The 21887-nt window shown below is 46.5% G+C and overlaps 2 protein-coding genes across 2 annotated transcripts; both read right to left on the reverse strand.

Annotated features, from left to right (window-relative positions):
- Positions 1–1243: 1243 nt before the first annotated feature.
- On the reverse strand, positions 1244–6643 carry LOC118964619 (uncharacterized). The gene is made up of 2 exons (XM_036977827.2): positions 6017–6643; positions 1244–4399 (listed from the first exon to the last, which is right to left on the reverse strand). The coding sequence occupies exon 2, from the start codon at positions 4392–4394 to the stop codon at positions 2403–2405; it is 1992 nt and encodes a 663-aa protein (XP_036833722.2). The 5' UTR covers positions 4395–4399; positions 6017–6643; the 3' UTR covers positions 1244–2402.
- Positions 6644–7437: 794 nt separating this feature from the next.
- On the reverse strand, positions 7438–11145 carry uts2d (urotensin 2 domain containing). The gene is made up of 5 exons (XM_021603324.3): positions 9424–11145; positions 8994–9098; positions 8813–8850; positions 8349–8442; positions 7438–8192 (listed from the first exon to the last, which is right to left on the reverse strand). Exons 1-5 carry the CDS (start codon positions 9521–9523, stop codon positions 8167–8169), a joined length of 363 nt encoding a protein of 120 aa, XP_021458999.1. The 5' UTR covers positions 9524–11145; the 3' UTR covers positions 7438–8166.
- Positions 11146–21887: the final 10742 nt, after the last annotated feature.

Consider the following 21887-nt stretch of genomic DNA (forward strand, 5'->3'; position numbering starts at 1 on the left):
CGATTTCGACGCATACCTTGGAGCGCCGGCATCAAACGTAACATCACTAGCTGTAAGCAAGTGGATCAGATCTGCTGACTAGTTCTTGTTGAGTGAATTCATTTTCTGTTTCTTTCTTCAGTGTAATAACGTTTTGTACTCATATTGTCATTGACGCATACTTTCTTGGATTATTTTGGAGCGTTTCACCTCAGTGTTTGTTGTGCTCTTTCCTGTTTCGTGAAGGACCTGAATAAAGGGGAGGTGCCCGCATACTGTTTTTATACTTGACCATAGAGTTTGCTTAGAGGGCACACCAGATATGAATGCCCTCTCTCCACCTCCATGCCCCAGACTGGAGCAATTCTAAACAGTAAAGAAGCACAATGTCTGAAGTTCAAATTTTGCCTTTAATCTAAACATTCTGATATGGGGGCCCAAGTTCTTCACACGGTACGTGGCTGTGTGGTTGAGTGGGTAAAATGAACTATTGAATCAGTCTCCTGTTGCTAATCCTTCTAAACAAAGCACAGAAAAAATAAAGATAAGTTGATTTAACATGAACTTTAGCATTTTGTTGAGTTAAGTCCATATTTTATTGAGTCCATGTTAAGTCTATCGCAAGTCTGAATCAGGCCCGATGTGCTCAGTACAAGAAGGGTGGTTCAGCACAACAGTTTAGTCCTGAAGACTGACTGAGTGGACGAAGACAATGTTTTGACAACATAAAGAGTTGGCATTTTGATTTGTAACATCATTCTAATCTCACAATGGGTCTGGCAACAGTAGCCTATAATTAGTGCCCTTGTCTACCCTAGGAAAAGTATTTAATTCCCATAATTATCTTAATTTTTTAAACTCAAATAAAATCATCCCCAATCAATATTTACGCTATAAACCATTGTCATTTCAAAATCATTTGATTGTATGAGAGACAGTCTGCCAAAACATGTTTTTTTTGTGTTCAGATGCTGCCTTTTACATGCACTGAAACACCAGAAATGGTTTTCACAAGACTATCTTAACACCAATATTCAAATTGAAGAACCACTTTCTGAATCTCCATTCTGTTTTCAAATACATTCAACGTACTATAACACTGGCATTGGGTTTACATTCAAACACCCTCCAAACACCAGATCTCAGCTTAGGTGAACTGCTTTTCATGGTTTCACTACGCAATGACGATGCTTTGAGTCTTTCTATCTTAACAGCGTAGTTCTCAAATAGCCTACATGAGAATGATCTGCCAACACAAGAGTAATGGGATAAAACAAATGATTTATAGGCAACTTTGTACATGGTGATAAATGAATACCAATGCCTTAAACAGTTTTTCATGTGGATGTTGTTTTTGTTTTGGAAGGAACATTGCAATGAACATTTCCCAACGAAAAATGTCTTACTACACTATGATATTGACAAATGGTGTACTTGAGCTTCCCATTTGTCGTGTCCCGTGAGTCAAAAGAAAAGCATCGGCTCACCTACAATACATGAAGCTCATGTCCCCTTGTCCCCTTTTCTGCTTTTTTTCAATGTGTTTAATACATTTAAATGACTACAATTGGTCTTGTGATTTGTGGGAAATCCAAAAGTCCCCTAATTTTCATAATTCACACCTGTCGGCCCACCAAGATGTCTCTGAGCAGTTAAATAGTAAGATATCAGTACCTCACTTACGTGTGTGTGTGTGTGTGTGTGTGCGTGCGTGCGTAAAATATACAGGCATATTAGGATCACTCATAGCTGCTAGTGGGAAAGACAGGAATAAGATAATCTTATGACATCACGACATTTCTATTCATGCGGTTCGGCTTACTTTCCCCAGCTGCAGAAACAGTATGACCTATATCTAACTAATAAGCCATGACAATGTTATTTTCCACTGGTTAGATGTTGCCAATCGTTGTATTGCTGAAAAAAATGTGTACTGTCACCATATGGCCATTAATTGACTGGAAAACTCTTAGGAGTAAGACAAGGTTGCTTAGCTTGTACTCCAGAGGTGAATTTTACCCACAGCTTAGTGAACATATGGTTCACCCAATAGAATTGAGAAATTGTTCACTCGGTCCACATAGTCATCAATACCGTCATCCGTTATTTTCACAATAATAATAAAAAAAGAGCTAGCCTAACTCCATAACGGTCTGGCTCTTTGGACCAATGTTGTGAGAGGATAATTCTTTGTTCCTGTTGTTTAAAGCTTCTACCACTGGGAAGAGACGAGATATGCCTAATGAATAAATTGTCAGTTACACTCTTCTAATGCTAAATAACTTCAAATAATGCAGACAGCGTTGGCTTGTGCTTTACATTGACAGGTTTCCCAAGGTCTTGTTCCGCTATTCTTTTAAAAACTGTTTCACCACAATGATACTCTCGACACATACTGTACTGCATCTTCGCATTTGGTGAAGCTACAGTTTATCTTGGTCTTTCTGCTTCCTCTCTGATATGATGGCGTGTTTCCTGTTTGTGAGTATTGCTCCTAGGTCTTCCGTGGCCTGGTGGAGACGGTACATCCCGTACATGGCAGCCAGAATCAGGGCCACGCCTGTGGCCACTAGAAGGATGTGGAGAGCCATGAGGAAACCAACGTAAGCCCCATTGGGTGGCAGCGTCCACAGGTAAACCCAGCCCTTTAGGCGGTTGTTGTGCACAAACTCGAGCCCGTTCTCAAACACCAGCCTGTCGAGGAAGGGCGGGGATAGGACATGGACGGGGAGCGATTCGGTGCCCATAGGCTTGAATATATAGTCGTCGTCAAGAATGTTGAGAACGTCGGCGGTCGGTGTGGCAGCTGTTGTGCGCCTAGTCCCAGGTGTGGTGAACCGGACACTCTCAGTAGGATTTTCTGTTTGTTGGGTTGATGGAGCCTCGGGTGCAGTAGTTGTGGCTGTGAAGTCTACCGCCTCTTGCTCCTCAAGAGCTGTAGTGGAAACGGCATGGCTGAGTTCAATCGAAGAGCGGGTTGAGCGGCTGCTCGAGGGTGTGGTAACGTCACACTTAAACTCTTCGTTGAGTAGAGAACCAAGTGGGCGGAGAAGTAGAGGGTACGGATTACGACATATCACATCCGTCCGATCACTAACCACGCCTTCATTAAGCTTTATCCAACTTGCAATGTCTCTGATGCCACACCTGCAGTCCCATGGGTTGCCACTCAGAGTAACAACCCTTAAACCCCCTGCAGTAGAGAAGACCTCCCCCGGAAGGGTCCGCAGCTGGTTGTTCTTCAGCTCGATGTTGGCCAAACTGGGGTTGCCCTTAAATATGTCCTCAGAAAGGGAGCGAAGCTTGTTATCATTCAGGAGCAGAGTGTTCATATTGGCCAGCTTGGAGAAGATATCTGGATGTAGATCCTGGATGTCATTGGACTTGAGAGAAAGCTTCTGGAGGTTGGGCAGGCAGCAAAAAATGTCAGGGGGCAGCTCCCTCAGCTTGTTGTTGAGGTGCAGGGAGAGCCTCTCCATCCCGCTCATGTTGGCAAACAGGCTCCAGGGCACGGTGCTGAGTTTGGTGTCATACAGGTAGAAGTCCTTCATCCTGGGCATTTGGCCCATCAACTTATCAGGCAGTGACAGCAGAGGGTTTTTGTAGATGGTGAGCTTGGTGAGTTTGGGAAGGTGGTAGAAACTTTCATTCGGGACACCCTGGAGCAGGTTGGAGGACATGGTGAGTGTCATGAGGTTGCCTAGGGCCCAGAACACCTCGGGGGGGATGTATGCGATCTGGTTGTTGTGCAGTTTGAGCTCCAGGAGGTTGGCCAGCTCGTCGAAGGCACCTACCTCCAGCCGCTCTAGCTTGTTGTTGTAGAGCATGAGGAACTGCAACCGCGTCAATGAGTGGAACAAGGTGGGGGGCAGCTGCTGCAGGGAGTTTCTCCCCAGGTTGAGATAGCGCAGGCTACTCAGTCCGTGGAAAACATTGGGAGTGAGGTGAGCGATGGCGTTGTTACTGACGTCCAGTTCGTTCAGGTTGGCCAGACCCTCGAACAACACGGGAGCGATGGACTCCAGACGATTGTCATCCAGATGCAGCTGCTCCAGGCCGACCAAGGGGCTGAACACCCGGGAAGGGAGGCTGGAGAGGGCGTTGGATGACAGCTTGATGGAGAGGAGCTGCGGGGCCACATGGAAGGCCTCAGGGTGGATGGTGTCCAGGGGGCTGTGGCTGATGCCTAAACGCAGCATAAGGGGCAACATGGCCAGACTCTGTTCGTTCAGAACCTTCATGTTGGTGCCATTCAGCTGAAGTAGGTACATGTTGGTGGGCATGCCTTTGGGCACGTCACTGATGTTCCCCACACATTTGACGGCCCCCTCTAGGTTGCACATGCAGCTGCTAGGGCAGACCATGCTGTCGGCGTGCAAAGGCTGGACCAGGAGAAAGAGTAATACGCTCCACATGGTGCCTATTGAAGGGAGAAATGTGTTAAGATCAAAATCTGCTGATCATCAATATTAGGTTAGTACTGTATATGACAAGTTGCTAGATTAAAGGTGAAGCTCAGTATTTTCCAACTTCTTGTTAGATGGTTCCTCACCTTGAAAGTAGTCAATGGGCCAGAATAGTCAAGCAAAGTTTTTTTTTAAAGGCCATATTACCTTTAAGTAACATCAAACCAAATATTGAGCAGTTTTGAGTTGATTTGGCCATTAAAAAAAAAAAAAAAAACTTTGCTTGGTTGACCTATTAGTGGTAAGTTGGTCAGCTGTATAAACAAAATAAGGGAAATATGTTCTGTGAAAAAAAATCTAAAAAGTACTTCAGTTTGACCGGTTGTGAGGAAATAGAAAGCTGTGAAAACGACCCAACATTTTTCTGATAAGATTTCAGTTTGGCTTGGATGCATATTTTATGTGGTTGAAATACTATCGGTTTGTATGATGCTGATAAAGGATACCATCAGTAGAGGTGCTATCTGACTGCGCATTCACATTCTCTCAAGATGCTGAAAGAAATAAATCATTTTTTTCTCCACTCCTATTCCCCAGTCAAAATTTAGCTTACATTTGGTGTATAATTTTACTGCAAGAAGTGCTTAATTCTTCAGGAGTTAACATTATGGCTATGTGAGAGGTGTTGTGGAAAATATTGAGTCAAATATTTGCACAGATACTGGAACCTGTAGATTCAGTTAGACTTTATTACAAAGTAACAGAGATGAGCAATTCCATGGAACAGCTAAGTTCTCTTATCACAGAGCCCTGCCTTTATAGTATTCTGTCTTTGCATAATGTATAGAATCCCCTCCCTCTATATGAAAATAACTTCCCTTGACCTTTCTCCACCATTATCTTTTCGTCTCAGTTCTTGCTTGTTAACGCCCGCATCTGACGCTGTCTAGGTTATAATGGTGGCGGGGCCCTGGTCATATATGTTCCATTCCTTAAATAGCCATTCTGTCTCAGCACTTCAAAGTGGAATGTCTAAGATACTGCTAATAATGGAAATGTAATCATAGTCATGAGTTTTGCTCCCACAGAGGTTATAGATTTCAGTTTCAATTCAACCCGTCTGAACAGTAGGCTACAGTTCCCTTGACGTGACATCTTGTGACTGTCGAATTCCTATAGCTCCTCACAATCATCCTCTTTAACCATTTCACCAATTCTTTCCCAAACATTACTTGTCAGGCCCTCCGGCCCTCCCTTCTCTTGATCTTCAACTCTCCATTTCGCAGCGTTTCTCTGATTGAATTAAACTGGACATTGTCCTTTTTTGTTGTTGCCTGTTCCCAAAAGCATTTGGCGATTGGCTTGGCATGTAAGCTACTTGGCGCCTGTCCAGTTAGGCCCTGAAGCTTTGGTTTACGCACTAATGCCAGATAGCCTAAAGCAATTCAATAAAGTCCTCAATGTAGCCTATAAATGTAAACTGCACAAGGATGATACGTTTATGGACTTCAGGTATTTAAAAAAATAAACTTAACCAAACAAATAATCAATATACAGTACTAGAGTTTCTGTACTTTATAATAAACAGAAAAGGAATTTAGTAGTAGACTGATGCAAGGAATTCTGCCTACCTTTCAAACGAGACGCACCACAGCAGACTTGCTCTTGTTGTGTTGCTCTTGGTCCTTATATGCCTGGTAATTGAGAGACTTGATAGGATGCGTCTCCATTTCCGTATAATTTATCTTAGCAGGATGCGCAGACCATACGCAAGCCCGCGTTCCGGTCAACAGGCCGCTGAACACGGGGAGATAAGACCCACATTACAATATATCCGTTATAGACTGGATGGTTGCCAATGTTCCCCGTAACATTCATATGTAGTAGGTTTAAAAGGTTTTCTCTGTTCTATTTTGGTGTGCTTGCGTGCATTTGTGTATGGTTGCCAGCTTAGCTGTTTGTCTGCGGTTTTTTGTTTTGAGTAGGCCACGAGTGACGAATAATTCACCCTATCCTGTTGTAGTCAGATCTACAATTCTACCGCTTCAGGTAAATCAGTGGTGCTTCATAGCCACACGTTTCTCTCCAATGTTCCATTGTGGTTTTCTGACAGGGTAGCTGATTGCACAGGCTTACTGGTTTCTCAGATATCCCTCCACTCCCATCTATCTCTCTGTAGGATTCAGAGAGCCCTATCATTGGTGCAACTCCCGATGTTCAGACCGAGCCAATGACTCGGCTCCCAGATGCACCACCACAGTGACAATGAGGGAAAGAGAGGCAGAAACCATGGCAGAAAAACAAAGTCATGGACAGAGCAATAATTCTCAGCCGAGACAAAATTGCAGAACTGTAAATTGCATAGTTTTACCACGACTAAAATAAAACTGGTAAAATATAATTAAAACAATACATTTTTGTGGTGCAAGATTGAATAGCCTAAATACTATGTATTAATGTATATAACAATGTGTAAATAATACTGTATTTAAGGTGGTAATCAGCAGTTGAGACAATAACAAAGTGTCCTCCCCGCCCGGGATGGACTTGGAGAAATGTAACCACTCTCCAATTCATACAGACGTAGGATCTTAATTTGGTCACTCTTTTGCTCATGAGGATTTTTTCTGCACTGGCTCCAACGGGCTCAAATGAAGATCCTACATCTGTAGACAGAGGTATGGATGCAAGGACTGACCATCCATGATCTCAAAATGATAGTTTTAACCATGTTTTGAGGCTATACAGGTACCTCCCCCAAAAAATTTACTTATAAGGCGTGTGCACCTCAATGGACATTCTCGCTCTCATACTGGACACGATTGTTGCCAGATCTTGTCTTAGCGACTGAGTTGTAAAGGTGTTTCATTCAGGCAAAAGATATAGCCTGAAGATAGCCAAACATTTCCAAAACAGCCCTGGTCCTTACATTTCAAAATGTTGTCATTTAGCAGACAATCTTATCCAGAGTGACTTACAACTCAGGGGTTGATCTAACCATTTATTTCTCTATTCCTGGAGTGACATAATCACTGGTAGCCGAGACACAAGCTAGCATGATAATATATAGTTTATTAAATGAAGGAAACGGTAACACATTCATCAAAGCAATACTGATATTTCATCAAAGCAATACTGATATTTCATCAAAGCAATACTAATATTTGACAATGGAAAGTACATGAATTGCGTCACTGCACCCATTTACCACTAGAGGAAGACAAAGTCGACATGTTGAGAAGAGGACAGTTACTCTGGGTGTGGAAACATGGACCAAGTCCTTTGTCAGCAGACGATGTTAGGCTGTGACAACAATACTTTCCATTCTTAGAGAAATGCTGATAACTCCTTGTCATCTCAAAAGTTGGAGTCCTGTAGAGAAGCATCTGAAACGTTACATCCAGTACCGAACTGGCGATCAAGTCATTTCGGTCGTTTGAGGTAATTATGCACTACAAGGTAATTATGCAAAACAACACAAATAAAATGTAACTTATGCCCACCTTGATTTAGACCCAACCGTCATTGAACCTATTATAAACACCTGTAGACGCCCGATATTGCGACATCAGCACAGAGGTTACAGCACAGTGATGAGTACATTATAGTATTAGCATATTAGTTACGCTACAACATTCAAACACTTGGTAATGGGTGAGTTGTGTTGTTGCCTGTGAGCGTGTTGAGTCTTTGGAGCGTTAGGGCAATGCAGCGGGACTCAGAGGCTCCTCTCTAAGTAGGACAGTACTGCACGTACAGTACTGCGCTCCTGGAAGTACTGTCATACACAATACTTCCAGAAACAGGCTGTGGACACAGAGAAAACACTGTTCAGTCTCTTGCACGATTTCAAGGAGGAATAATCATTTTGTTTGTAAAATGAAGACCACTGTAGGAAATGAAATGTGTTAGGACTGTGGAAAAATCAGTGCCGTCGCCGACAGTCGGCGATAAGAAACGTACGCTCAACCCTTTTCCGCAGTATGGACTTGTCCTCCGCTAGTGTGTTTGAGGAGAGCTCCCTTTCCAGCTCCAAGTCCTCCTTCAAAGCCTCTATCTGTAAAGGTAGAGGACACAGTGGTTACGGACGGCCAAAGGAACCCTGTGTCGGTCTTTACGGGAGGTGCCTGCTCTCAGGTAAGGTCATCACTATCCAAGGCCAGGAGAGATTATGCTGCTAGAGCTCTCATTTGAACTCCGTCAGACAATAGGCAGATCTGCTCGATGTAAAGGCTAAATCCCAGGGGGAATTTTCCACAGAATGTACACAGTGTCTCGCTCAAGGAGAACTATGTTTAACCGTTCATCTCATAAACCCTGCTTAAAAGCATTGCCGTCTTCTCAGCTGAATGAAATGTATGACACCAAGTGCACCAAGTGCTTAAACTGTTGCACTCCCGTGTGTACAAAACACTTGAATGACCTACCTCCTTCAGCTCCGCTAGCTTGTTGGCAAACTCTAAACCTGCAGAGGAGAAAGAAATGTGTTGGCACAAACGGCAAACCTGAGAAATAGTCCATGTAATATTATATATACACATCCTTGTATTTTTTACATTGACAAACACTGTATTAGTGTGTGTGTGTGATATACTGTAAAAACCTTACCTAAAGCGTCATTTCTTTCAATAGGTTCTAAGCTTCTATGTAGCAACAACGCTAGAATCTTATTCTGGGCGTCTGTGTCTCCTCTTTGGGGATATACATGGTTTCCTGAATATGTGGGGAAAAAATATAATTCACAATATCCCCTTTAAACTGAGCCACATTCACAGTGCAGTATTAACAGTATTGTTAGACGAACACAATTGAATTGCCAAGCAAACACTAAATGACCCCGCCGTAGAACACCAACAAAATAATTATCCGTATGCTTTTGCATGCTCACATTATAACAACTGACAATGCATGCAAAACAGCTGGGAATTAACCCATTAGTTGCAACCAGCGTCCTCAGACCGCCTACATCTTCAGGTCGTCTATGCCTCAAATAGGCCAGCAGCTAGCACACATTCATTCACCAAACCAGCAGACTCACCAGGGTTGAAGATGCTTCTTCCCTCCACACTGACTACCCCTTGTAGAAGCAGAAAAGCTAGCAGTCCCAGCCAGTAGTTCACAGAGACAAAACTGTCCATGTCAGCGAAGCAACTGTCCCAAAGAAGTGCTTACCGTAGTGTCAACTCGTTCTCAACCTGCCCCAGCAAATCCACTGCCTTTGGTCCATCCCAGCTATACTTTTATCCTGTCAGATGTGGGAGGAGGGCCCCCCCCCCCCAGTGCACTCAATCAATAGGTAGTCACCATGGCTTTCGTCAATAGAGGGGCCATGAGGGGCCATGTAGTGGCTGACAGAAATATGACGATCTGGATCCGCGGCCAGCGGCCCTTCATCAACACGACAGATACAAAGCCAGCAGAGTGAGAAAGTCGTCTATCACCTGTTATTTACGGGATGTTCTTGGCACTTTCAGTCCTTTTCTTTTACATGAATTACTTCCTTAAGAATAATAGAGGGAGAATCTTGGACAGGGAGAAGTGAATTGATTCTGTCCCTATAAAGTGCACCATGCCCAGAGATGAGCTCTTCCATCTTGGCTCCAGGTCTGAGCATCGGCACCAATGTGGGGCTGATTGAACATCCATCACCGAGGTCAAACCACATGACCCCGGCTGTTGTAGCCAGAAATCACGGCTCACAACTCTGTCAGTATAATGGCTGCTGTGTTTATGTACGGCAGTTTTAGTTAAATTAAGTGCCTGGCACCCATTTTGATTGGCCTGTTTCTGCCATAAAGCTTCTTGAGTGCTGTTTTCATTGACACCTTTGTCTTCCTCGATGGAAGTTATTGACGTCTAGTTGTGCATCTCATCCCAAATAAACATCACATATCCTTATAATACGGATCTCGGGGCTTGAGGATTTAGAGAACCTGGTTGAGTGAGTCACAGTGAATTAACCTTGTAACATCAGGGATATATTGCATCTTGTGAAACAGTCTGGTCCTCTTGTGGAAAATATAGTCAATAACTTGATGGATCTCCAGGCATGACTCACATTGCAGGGCAAAACGTTCCTAGACACTGTCTGTACCTCTGGCTGTATGATGTACTTTTGGAATCATTCAATAAAATGAAGTTCTATAATAGTGTCAACTGTCAAAGCAGATTGTGTTATGTCCTGACAGATTGCTCTGATGAAAGCCATATCTGATATCGTTGAAGTAGAGCGTCTGTAGGGAATCATTTGTTTCCTTCTATTGTGATAAGAAGTAATTTGGCAATCCATTTTTGAACTTGCCACGTGTGAACTTTACCGTAGACTTGACCTCCCTTTCCCAAGAATGCAGAGTTAAAAGGAAGAAAAGATTAGCAAAGAAAAAAAAGAAATTATTGATTAATAAAATAACAATAACGAGACTATATAGAAGAGTACCGGTACTGAGTCAATGTGCAAGGGTACTGGGTAGTTGAGGTAATATGTACATGTGTCACGTTCTGACCTTTATTTCCTTTGTTTTGTATTTATTTAGTATGGTCAGGGCGTGAGTTGGGTGGGCAGTCTATGTTTGTTTTTCTATGATTTGGGTATTTCTATGTTTCGGCCTAGTATGGTTCTCAATCAGAGGCAGGTGTCATTAGTTGTCTCTGATTGAGAATCATACTTAGGTAGCCTGGGTTTCACTGTGTGTTTGTGGGTGATTGTTCCTGTCTCTGTGTTTTGCTCCAGATAGGGCTGTTTTGGGTTTTCACATTTCATTGTTTTGTAGTTTATTCATGTATAGTTTTCCTTTATTAAACAAACATGAATCATCACCACGCTGCGTTTTGGTCCGCCTCTACTTCACCCGAAGAAAGCCGTTACAGAATCACCCACCACAACAGGACCAAGCGGCGTGGTAACGGGCAACAGCAACAGCAGCGAAAAGAGGAATGGACATGGGAGGACGTTTTGGACGGCAAGAGTATGGACTATACTACTTGGGAGGAAATAGACAGGTGGGCGGTCGACCCAGGGAGAGTGCCGGAGCCCGCCTGGGATTCGCTGGAGCAGTACGAAGAGGGGTATAGGAGAATGGAGTTGGAGAGACAAGCACGGCGGCGCGGAAGGAAGCCCGAGAGTCAGCCCCAAAAATGTCTTGGGGGGGGGCACACAGGAAGTGTGGCGAAGCAAGGTAGGAGACCTGCGCCAACTTCCTGTGCTTACCGGGGGGCTAGAGAGACCTGACAGGCACCGTGTTATGCTGTGAAGCGCACGGTGTCCCCAGTGCGGGTGCATAGCCCGGTTTGGTACATTCCAGCTCCACGTATCGGCCGGGCTAGAGTGAGCATTGAGCCAAGTGCCATGAAGCCGGCTCTACGCAGCTGGTCTCCAGTGCGTCTCCTTGGGCCGGCTTACATGGCACCAGCCTTGCGCATTGTGTCCCCGGTTCGCCTGCATAGCCCAGTGCGGGCTATTCCACCTCGCCGCACTGGCAGGGCGACCGGGAGCATGCAACCAGGTAGGGTTGGGCAGGCTCGGTGCTCAAGAGCCCCAGTGCGCCTGCACGGTCCGGTCTATCCGTCACCACCTCCACGCACCAGCCCTCCGGTGGCAGCCCCCCGCACCAGGCTGTCTCTCCGGCTCATCCTTACAGGGGCTCCCGCCTCTCCAGCACTGCCGGAGCCTTCCTCCTCTCCAGCGCTGGCGGAGTCTCCCGCCTCTCCGGCGCTGCTAGAGCCTTCCTCCTCTCCAGCGCAGCTGGACTCTCCCGCCTGTTCGGCGCTAACAGCTCCCGCCCCTCATTCCAGAGGCGCCACAACCCCTCATTCCAGAGGCGCCAGAGCTAGTCAGTCCAGCGCTGCCAGAGCCTTCCTCTCCAGCGTTGCCGGCGCTTCCCGTCTGCCCAGCCCCATCTGAGCCTCCCGTCTGCCCAGCGCCATCTGAGCCGCCCGTCTGCCCAGCGCCGCCTGAGCCGCCCGTCTGCCCAGCGCCGCCTGAGCCGGCCGTCTGCCCAGCGCCGCCTGAGCCGCCCGTCTGCCCAGCGCCGCCTGAGCCGCCCGTCTGCCCAGCGCCGCCTGAGCCGCCCGTCTGCCCAGCGCCGCCTGAACCGCCCGTCTGCCCAGCGCCGCCTGAACCGCCCGTCTGCCCAGCGCCGCCTGAGCCGCCCGTCTGCCCAGCGCCGCCTGAGCCGCCCGTCTGCGCAGCGCCGCCAGGGCCGCCCGTCTGCCCAGCGACGCCAGAGCCGCCCGTCTGCTAGGGGCCGCCAGTGCCGCCCGTCTGCCAGGAGCCGCAAGTACCGTCAATCTGCCAGGAGCCGCCAGTTCCGCCAGTCTGCCAGGAGCCGCCAGTGCCGCCAGTCAGCCAGGGGCCGCCAGTGCCGCCAGTCAGCCAGGGGCCGCCAGTGCCGCCAGTCAGCCAGGGGCCGCCAGTGCCGCCAGTCAGCCAGGGGCCGCCAGTGCCGCCAGTCAGCCAGGGGCCGCCAGTGCCGCCAGTCAGCCCAGAGGCGCCAGAGCCCCTCAGCCCAGAGGCGCCAGAGCCCCTCTGTCCCGAGCAGCCGCCCCTCTGTCCCGAGCAGCCGCCCCTCTCTCCCGAGCAGCCGCCCCTCTGTCCCGAGCAGCCGCCCCTCTGTCCCGAGCTGCCCCTCTGTCCAGTGGGGTCATTGAGAGGGGTTGCCATGGTTAGAGAGCCACGGAGGCGGACAATTTTTTTAATTTTTTAAATTTCACCTTTATTTAACCAGGTAGGCTAGTTGAGAACAAGTTCTCATTTGCAACTGCGACCTGGCCAAGATAAAGCATAGCAGTGTGAACAGACAACACAAAATTACACATGGAGTAAGTAAACAATTAACAAGTCAATAACACAGTAGAAAAAAAGTCTATATACATTGTGTGCAAAAGGCATGAGGAGGTAGGCGAATAATTACAATTTTGCAGGTTAATAACACTGGAGTGATAAATGATCAGATGGTCATGTACAGGTAGAGATATTGGTGTGCAAAAGAGCAGAAAAGTAAATAAATAAAAACAGTATGGGGATGAGGTAGGTAAAAATGGGTGGGCTATTTACCGATAGACTATGTACAGCTGCAGCGATCGGTTAACTGCTCAGATAGCAGATGTTTGAAGTTGGTGAGGGAGATAAAAGTCTCCAACTTCAGCCATTTTTGCAATTCGTTCCAGTCACAGGCAGCAGAGAACTGGAACGAAAGGCGGCCAAATGAGGTGTTGGCTTTAGGGATGATCCACTGATCAGATACACCTGCTGGAGCACGTGCTACGGATGGGTGTTGCCATCGTGACCAGTGAACTGTGATAAGGCGGAGCTTTACCTAGCATGGACTTGTAGATGACCTGGAGCCAGTGGGTCTGGCGACGAATATGTAGCGAGGGCCAGCCGACTAGAGCATACAAGTTGCAGTGGTGGGTGGTATAAGGTGCTTTAGTGACAAAACGGATGGCACTGTGATAAACTGCATCCAGTTTGCTGAGTAGAGTGTTGGAAGCAATTTTGTAGATGACATCGCCAAAGTTGAGGATCGGTAGGATAGTCAGTTTTACTAGGGTAAGCTTGGCGGCGTGAGTGAAGGACGCTTTGTTGCGGAATAGAAAGCCGATTCTTGATTTGATTTTCGATTGGAGATGTTTGATATGAGTCTGGAAGGAGAGTTTGCAGTCTAGCCAGACACCTAGGTACTTATAGATGTCCACATATTCAAGGTCGGAACCATCCAGGGTGGTGATGCTGGTCAGGCGTGCGGGTGCAGGCAGCGAACGGTTGAAAAGCATGCATTTGGTTTTACTAGTGTTTAAGAGCAGTTGGAGGCCACGGAAGGAGTGTTGTATGGCATTGAAGCTCGTTTGGAGGTTAGATAGCACAGTGTCCAAGGACGGGCCGGAAGTATATAGAATGGTGTCGTCTGCGTAGAGGTGGATCAGGGAATCGCCCGCAGCAAGAGCAACATCATTGATATATACAGAGAAAAGAGTCGGCCTGAGGATTGAACCCTGTGGTACCCCCATAGAGACTACCGGACAGCATGCCCTCCGATTTGACACACTGAACTCTGTCTGCAAAGTAATTGGTGAACCAGGCAAGGCAGTCATCCGAAAAACCGAGGCTACTGAGTCTGCCGATAAGAATATGGTGATTGACAGAGTCGAAAGCCTTGGCAAGGTCGATGAAGACGGCTGCACAGTACTGTCTTTTATCGATGGCGGTTATGATATCGTTTAGTGCCTTGAGTGTGGCTGAGGTGCACCCGTGACCGGCTCGGAAACCAGATTGCACAGCGGACAAGGTACGGTGGGATTCGAGATGGTCAGTGACCTGTTTGTTGACTTGGCTTTCGAAGAACTTAGATAGGCAAGGAAGGATGGAAATATAGGTCTGTAAGAGTTTGGGTCCAGGGTGTCTCCCCCTTTGAAGAGGGGGATGACTGCGGCAGCTTTCCAATCCTTGGGGATCTCAGACGATATGAAAGAGAGATTGAACATGCTGGTAATAGGGGTTGCGACAATGGCGGCGGATAGTTTCAGAAATAGAGGGTCCAGATTGTCAAGCCCAGCTGATTTGTACGGGTCCAGGTTTTGCAGCTCTTTCAGAACATCTGCTATCTGGATTTGGGTAAAGGAGAACCTGGAGAGGCTTGGGCGAGTAGCTGCGGGGGGGGGGGGGGGGGCGGAGCTGTTGAGGTTGGAGTAGCCAGGCGGAAGGCATGGCCAGCTGTTGAGAAATGCTTGTTGAAGTTTTCGATTATCATGGATTTATCGGTGGTGACCGTGTTACTTAGCCTCAGTGCAGTGGGCAGCTGGGAGGAGGTGCTCTTGTTCTCCATGGACTTCACAGTGTCCCAGAACTTTTTGGAGTTGGAGCTACAGGATGCAAACTTCTGCCTGAAGAAGCTGGCCTTAGCTTTCCTGACTGACTGCGTGTATTGGTTCCTGACTTCCCTGAACAGTTGCATATCGCGGGGACTATTCGATGCTATTGCAGTCCGCCACAGGATATTTTTGTGCTGGTCGAGGGCAGTCAGGTCTGGAGTGAACCAAGGGCTGTATCTGTTCTTAGTTCTGCATTTTTTGAACGGAGCATGCTTATCTAAAATGGTGAGGAAGTTACTTTTAAAGAATGACCAGGCATCCTCAACTGACGGGATGAGGTCAATGTCCTTCCAGGATACCCGGGCCAGGTCGATTAGAAAGGCCTGCTCACAGAAGTGTTTTAGGGAGCGTTTGACAGTGATGAGGGGTGGTCGTTTGACCGCGGCTCCGTAGCGGATACAGGCAATGAGGCAGTGATCGCTGAGATCCTGGTTGAAGACAGCGGAGGTGTATTTGGAGGGCCAGTTGGTCAGGATGACGTCTATGAGGGTGCCCTTGTTTAAAGATTTAAGGTTGTACCTGGTGGGTTCCTTGATGATTTGCGTGAGATTGAGGGCATCTAGCTTAGATTGTAGGACTGCCGAGGTGTTAAGCGTATCCCAGTTTAGGTCACCTAACAGGACAAACTCTGAAGCTAGATGGGGGGCGATCAATTCACAAATGGTGTCCAGGGCACCTGGGAGCTGAGGGGGGTCGGTAGCAGGCGGCAACAGTGAGAGACTTATTTCTGGAGAGAGTAATTTTCAAAATAAGTAGTTCGAACTGTTTGGGTATGGACCTGGAAAGTATGACATTACTTTGCAGGCTATCTCTGCAGTAAACTGCAACTCCTCCCCCTTTGGCAGTTCTATCTTGACGGAAAATGTTATAGTTGGATGAGGTGGACTAAGACAATGGTGAAGTGGGGTCCGCGTCCCGCGCCAAAGCCGCCACCGCGTACAGACGCCCACCCAGACCTTCCCCTATAGGTCAAGGTTTTGCGGCCGGAGTCCGCACCTTTGGGGGGGGGTACTGTCACGTTCTGACCTTTATTTCCTTTGTTTTGTATTTATTTAGTATGGTCAGGGTGTGAGTTGGGTGGGCAGTCTGTTTGTTTTTCTATGATTTGGGTATTTCTATGTTTCGGCCTAGTATGGTTCTCAATCAGAGGCAGGTGTCAATTGTTGTCTCTGATTGAGAATCATACTTAGGTAGCCTGGGTTTTACTGTGTGTTTGTGGGTGATTGTTCCTGTCTCTGTGTTTTGCACCAGATAGGGCTGTTTTGGGTTTTCACCTTTCATTGTTTTGTAGTTTATTCATGTATAGTTTTCCTTTATTAAACAAACATGAATCATCACCACGCTGCGTTTTGGTCCGCCTCTACTTCACCCGAAGAAAGCCGTTACAACATGTAGGTAGGGGTAAAAGTGACTAGACAATCAGGATACATAACAAACAGAGTAGCAGCAGCATATGGGTGGCATCAATTAGCTTAAATTCTCAGAGAGTCAATTATATTTCTGAAAAAAATGTTGTAGGAATGCTAATCTTATCTGTTTCTAACAGCAGAAACGATTTCAGAACCATCTGAGATGGTGGGTGTAGAAATCCTCTTTCTTGGGATTTTTTTAGGAGGAACAACCAACATCAATATGTTAAGACTGTCAAGGCTCAGGGGAAGACCCAGATGCAGACAGTTTCGAAGTATCAAAAGTGTATTCCTCAAACAGGGGGGCAGGCAAACGACAGGTAAAGGGCAGGCAGAGGTCAGTAGTCCAGAGCAGAGTCCGAAAGCTACAGGACGTCAGGCAGGGTCAGGGCAGGCAGAGGTCAGTAATCCAGGGTGGTATGGCAAGGTACAGAACGAAGGTTAGGCTTAGGGTCAGGGCAGGCAGAGTGGTCAAAACCGGAAAAGCTAGAAAACAGGAACTAGAGACAGACAGGAGCACGAGAAGAAACACTGGTAGGCTTGATGAAACAAAACGAACTGGCATCAGACAAACAGAGAACACAGGTATAAGTGTATAAGAACACAGGTATAAATCAATTAAAAAAAAGTGGTCAGATGAAGCAGATGCTAAGCTACAGGACTGTTTTGCTAGCACTGACTGGAATATGTTCCAGGATTCCTCCGATGGCATTGAGGAGTACACCACATCAGTCATTGGCTTCATCAATAAGTGCATCGATGACATTGTCCCCACAGTGACCTTTATGCAGTGGCGTGCCGTGGGCCTGGGGCCTGGGCCTTCAGTGAGGTCATACACAGTCCCACCCGAATTAATCCACCTCTTATTACCATCATTATGATGCCATGATTCTAGACACTACATTTAGACAGAAACGCAGTATAACCAGGCGTTGCGTCACCTTAAAATTGACATTTTAATTCAGAGAATTGCAGGGGAAGAGTACAATACCTTTTCATTGTGCAGCTCCTGTTGCCTTGCGCGCTTGTTCGTTGAGCTGTAGATCCACTCGGGTGTCCCCAAAAGTTTTCAAAAGCACCATTGCTTGTAAGTGCCCAGATGTACTTTGGTATCTCGTTGCTGCCTTGGTTAGACAACTCAAGTTTGCAAAGCCAGTGTGGCTCCAAACACCAAATCGATCACTTGCAAATAATAGGGATTCCCAGCAGTACAGTTTGCAGTGCTTCTCGGAGCCTGTGAGCCATTGATAGCGCTCGTAGTTGGAACTTTGAAAGTGGCGAACGGACCCCTTTCCCGCCTGTGACAGGCTTTGTAGCGTCGGCGTCGGGCAACCTCTCCTGACGATGTCTAACTTTTCTTGAAAAGTTTGTCTTGAGATTGGCGTTATAATTATATCCTCGACCAAATCGATATCTTCTCCTCCTTCCGCCATTGTGGGTTGAAAAAACAGCTTAGTAGTACGCAAATTAATTAATTTATCAAATTCAGTTTCCTAGTTCTGAGGTTCTGCATAGACCTGCCCATATAGGACCTGCCTCTCAATATTGGTAATCCAATCAAAAGACGAGCACCCACTACGCCTGCTAGCTGGCTCCTGTGTAACACTGGAGCCAGCCAGCAGGCGTACAATAGAAAACTCTAAAGCTGATTGGTTGACACTAAATTTTCATTTCCATTCACTTTCAGCTACAAGCGCCCACACTGTTGATTCTGAAGGCCTGAGGGCAGATTTTAGACCCCTGGCAACACATGATGGCTGAATATGATTGGATAAAAGATCAAACAAAAAGACCAGCCCTCCAAATCTCAACCTGGGGCTGGAAGCAGTGCAACCAAGAGGAAAGCTATGAAATTAAGTCTATAACTCTTTTAATACATATTTGTGGGAAAATATATATATTTTTAAGTTATATTCTGATGATGTTTAGGCCAGCAGAGAAGGCCTTGCTGGCCCTGACAGCCCACCACTGCCTTTACGTACATACCCCAACCAGAAGCCATGGATTACAGGCAACATCCACACTGAGCTAAAGGCTAGAGCTGCCGCTTTCAAGGAGCGGGACTCTAACCCGGAAGCTTATAAGAAATCTCGAAATGCCCTCCAACGAACCATCAAACAGGCAAAGCTTAAATACAGGACTAAGATCGAATCGTACTACACCGTCTCTGACGCTCATCGGATGTGGCAGGGCTTGCAAACTATTACAGACTACAAGGGGAAGCACAGCCGAGAGCTGCCAAGTGACACAAGCATGCCAGACGAGCTAAACTACTTCTATGCTCGCTTCGAGGTAAATTCACAAGGCCGCAGGGCCAGACGGATTACCAGGATGTGTACTGCGAGCATGCGCTGACCAACTGGCAAATGTCTTCACTGACACTTTCAACCTCTCCCTGTCTGAGTCTGTAAGCTGACCAACAAGTTTTAAGCAGACCCCATAGTCCCTGTGTCCAAGAACACTAAGGTAACCTGCCTAAATGACTACAGACCCGTAGCACTCACGTCTGTAGCCATGAAGTGCTTTGAAAGGCTGGTCATGGCTCACAACAACACCATTACTCCAGAAACCCTAGACCCACTCCAATTTGCATGCCCGCCCCAACAGATCCACAGATGATGCAATCTCTATTGCACTCCACACTGCCCTTTCCCACCTGGACAAAAGGAACACCTATGTGAGAATGCTATTCATTGACTACAACTCAGCGTTCAAAACCATAGTGCCCTCAAAGCTCATCAATAAGCTAAGGACCCTAGGACTAAACACCTCCCTTTGCAACTGGATCCCGGACTTCCTGACGGGCTGACCCTCAGGTGGTAAGGGTAGGTAACAACACATCTGCCACGCTGATCCTCAACACAGGGGCCCCTCAGGGGTGCATGCTCAGCCCCCTCCTGTACTCCCTGTTCACTCATGACTGCACGGCCAGGCACGACTCCAACACCATCATTAAGTTTGCCGATGACACAACGGTGGTAGACCTGATCACCGACAACGACAAGACAGCTTATAGGGAGGAGGTCAGAGACCTGGCTGTGTGGTGCCAGGACAACAACCTCTCCTTAACATGATCAAGATAAAGGAGATGATTGTGGACCTCAGGAAAAAAAGGATAGAGCACGCCATTCTCATCGACGGAGCTGCAGTGGAGCAGGTTGAGAGCTTCAAGTTCCTTGGTGTCCACATCACCAACAAACTAACATGGTCCAAGCACACCAAGACAGTTGTGAAGAGGGCACGACAAAACCTATTCCCCCTCAAGAGACTGAAAAGGTTTGGCATGGGTTCTCAGATCCTCTAAAGGATCTACAGCTGCACCATTGAGAGCATCCTGACTGGTTGCATCACTGCCTGGTATGGCAACTGCTCGGCCTCCGACTGCAAGGCACTACAGAAGGTAGTGAGAACGGCCCAGTACATCACTGGGGCCAAGCTCCCTGCCATCCAGGAACTCTATACCAGGCAGTGTCAGAGGAAAAAGTGTCAAAGACTCCAGCCACCCTAGTCATAGACTGTTCTCTATGCTACTGCATGGCAAGTGGTACCGGAGCACCAGGTCTAGGTCCAAGAGGCTTCTAAACAGCTTCTACCCCCAAGCCATAAGACTGCTGAACACCCTCTTCCTCTTTTACTCTGCTGCTACTCTATGTTGTTGTCATCTATGCATAGTCACTTTAATAACTCTACCTACATGTACATATTACCTCAACTAACCGGTGCCCACGCACATTGATCCTGTATCGGTACCCCCCCTGTATATAGTCTCGCTATTGTTATTTTACTGCTGTTCTTTAATTACTTGTTACTTTTATTTCTTATTCATATTTTTTTAAACTGCATTGTTGGTTAGGGGCTCGTAAGTAAGCATTTCACTGTAAGGTCTACACCTGTTGTATTCAGAGCATGTGACTAATACAATTTGATTTGATAAGTACACTGGGGATAATGGGGAAGGTGGGCGACACCTCAAGGGGGGTGGAGACAAGCACAAAGACAGGTGAAACAGATCATGTAATGACAAAGACGAAAGGACTGGACGTTTTTTATAATGAGGGATACCTTGAGAAAATCGTACCTCTCTGAAAGTAAAATATGTTTTACCAGATCCTCCCTGAACGCTTGAAAAAAAAACTTGACCTTCTCCTATACCCAAAATAATAATTAAAACAAAGTGGATAGCAGAGAACATGCCTAACATTTTACTCTCACTCTGAGGACAGACCAGATTCTTAGATATGCAGTTTTACAAACTGTTCTTCACTATGTAAGCATTACATGGCAAAAGGTTGTGGATTCGCAGACCACCGCAGACAAGGGTAGGTGTGGAAAGATCTCCGTAATAATAAAAGCACTGCATGAATCTATCATTTTATTTGTGGTCTGAAAAAAAAATATATAGATTTTATAAACTCATTTAATTTATGTAATGTGTGTAATTTTACATTACTGGAGACGAGCAGAATATTTTGTAATACCACAGTGGAGGATGACAATGAATGAGTGCGTGCTGGAGCAAAGTGTTGCAGCTCCCGAGATGTTTTGATCTATATTCTTTTGTTAAAAAAAGAGGATTGTCTAAGTTTGGAACAGGCCTAAAGTTGTCTATCAACTGTAAAAATTGAGCGCAACAGAACCAGTTACAACTGAAGTATCTGATCATCAATGAATTTGAGAAAAAAACTTTTGTTTTTTTTAACACAGCAGCCTCATATCATCAGTTAGGCCTAAATGCATGTCACTTTTTTTTCCTTTGGGAAACTATAATCTTCTAATTTATTCTATTCCATGATATTGTTGGTTTCAAAGTATATTTGTGTTGACTGTGATTAAGGCATAGGAATTTAAGGAACGTAATCAAAATTAGCAAACTAGGCATGCATACTGTAGCTCACGTGGCCGGTTCCGACAGAGCCTGGGCGCGAACCCAGAGTCTCTGGTGGCACAGCTATTAACCACTGCGCCAACCGGGAGGCCCTTATTTTTGTTCTTTCTTAAGCTACCTGGCTTGCTCCGGACTGATTAAGAGTTAGTACAGTATGTTGTTTAATAGCCTGTTGAAATGTTGAACGTAGGCCTCCCGAGTGGCGCAGCGATCTAAGGTTAGAGGCATCACTACAGACCTGGGTTTGATCCCGGGCTGTATCACAACCGGCCGTGGTTGGAAGTCCCATAGGGCGGCGCACAGTGGGCTCGGCATCGTCCGGGTTAGGGGAGGGTTTGGCCG

Source organism: Oncorhynchus mykiss, chromosome 5 (assembly GCF_057628025.1).
Source record: "Oncorhynchus mykiss isolate SJ-2025 chromosome 5, ASM5762802v1, whole genome shotgun sequence".
Lineage (NCBI taxonomy): Eukaryota > Metazoa > Chordata > Actinopteri > Salmoniformes > Salmonidae > Oncorhynchus > Oncorhynchus mykiss.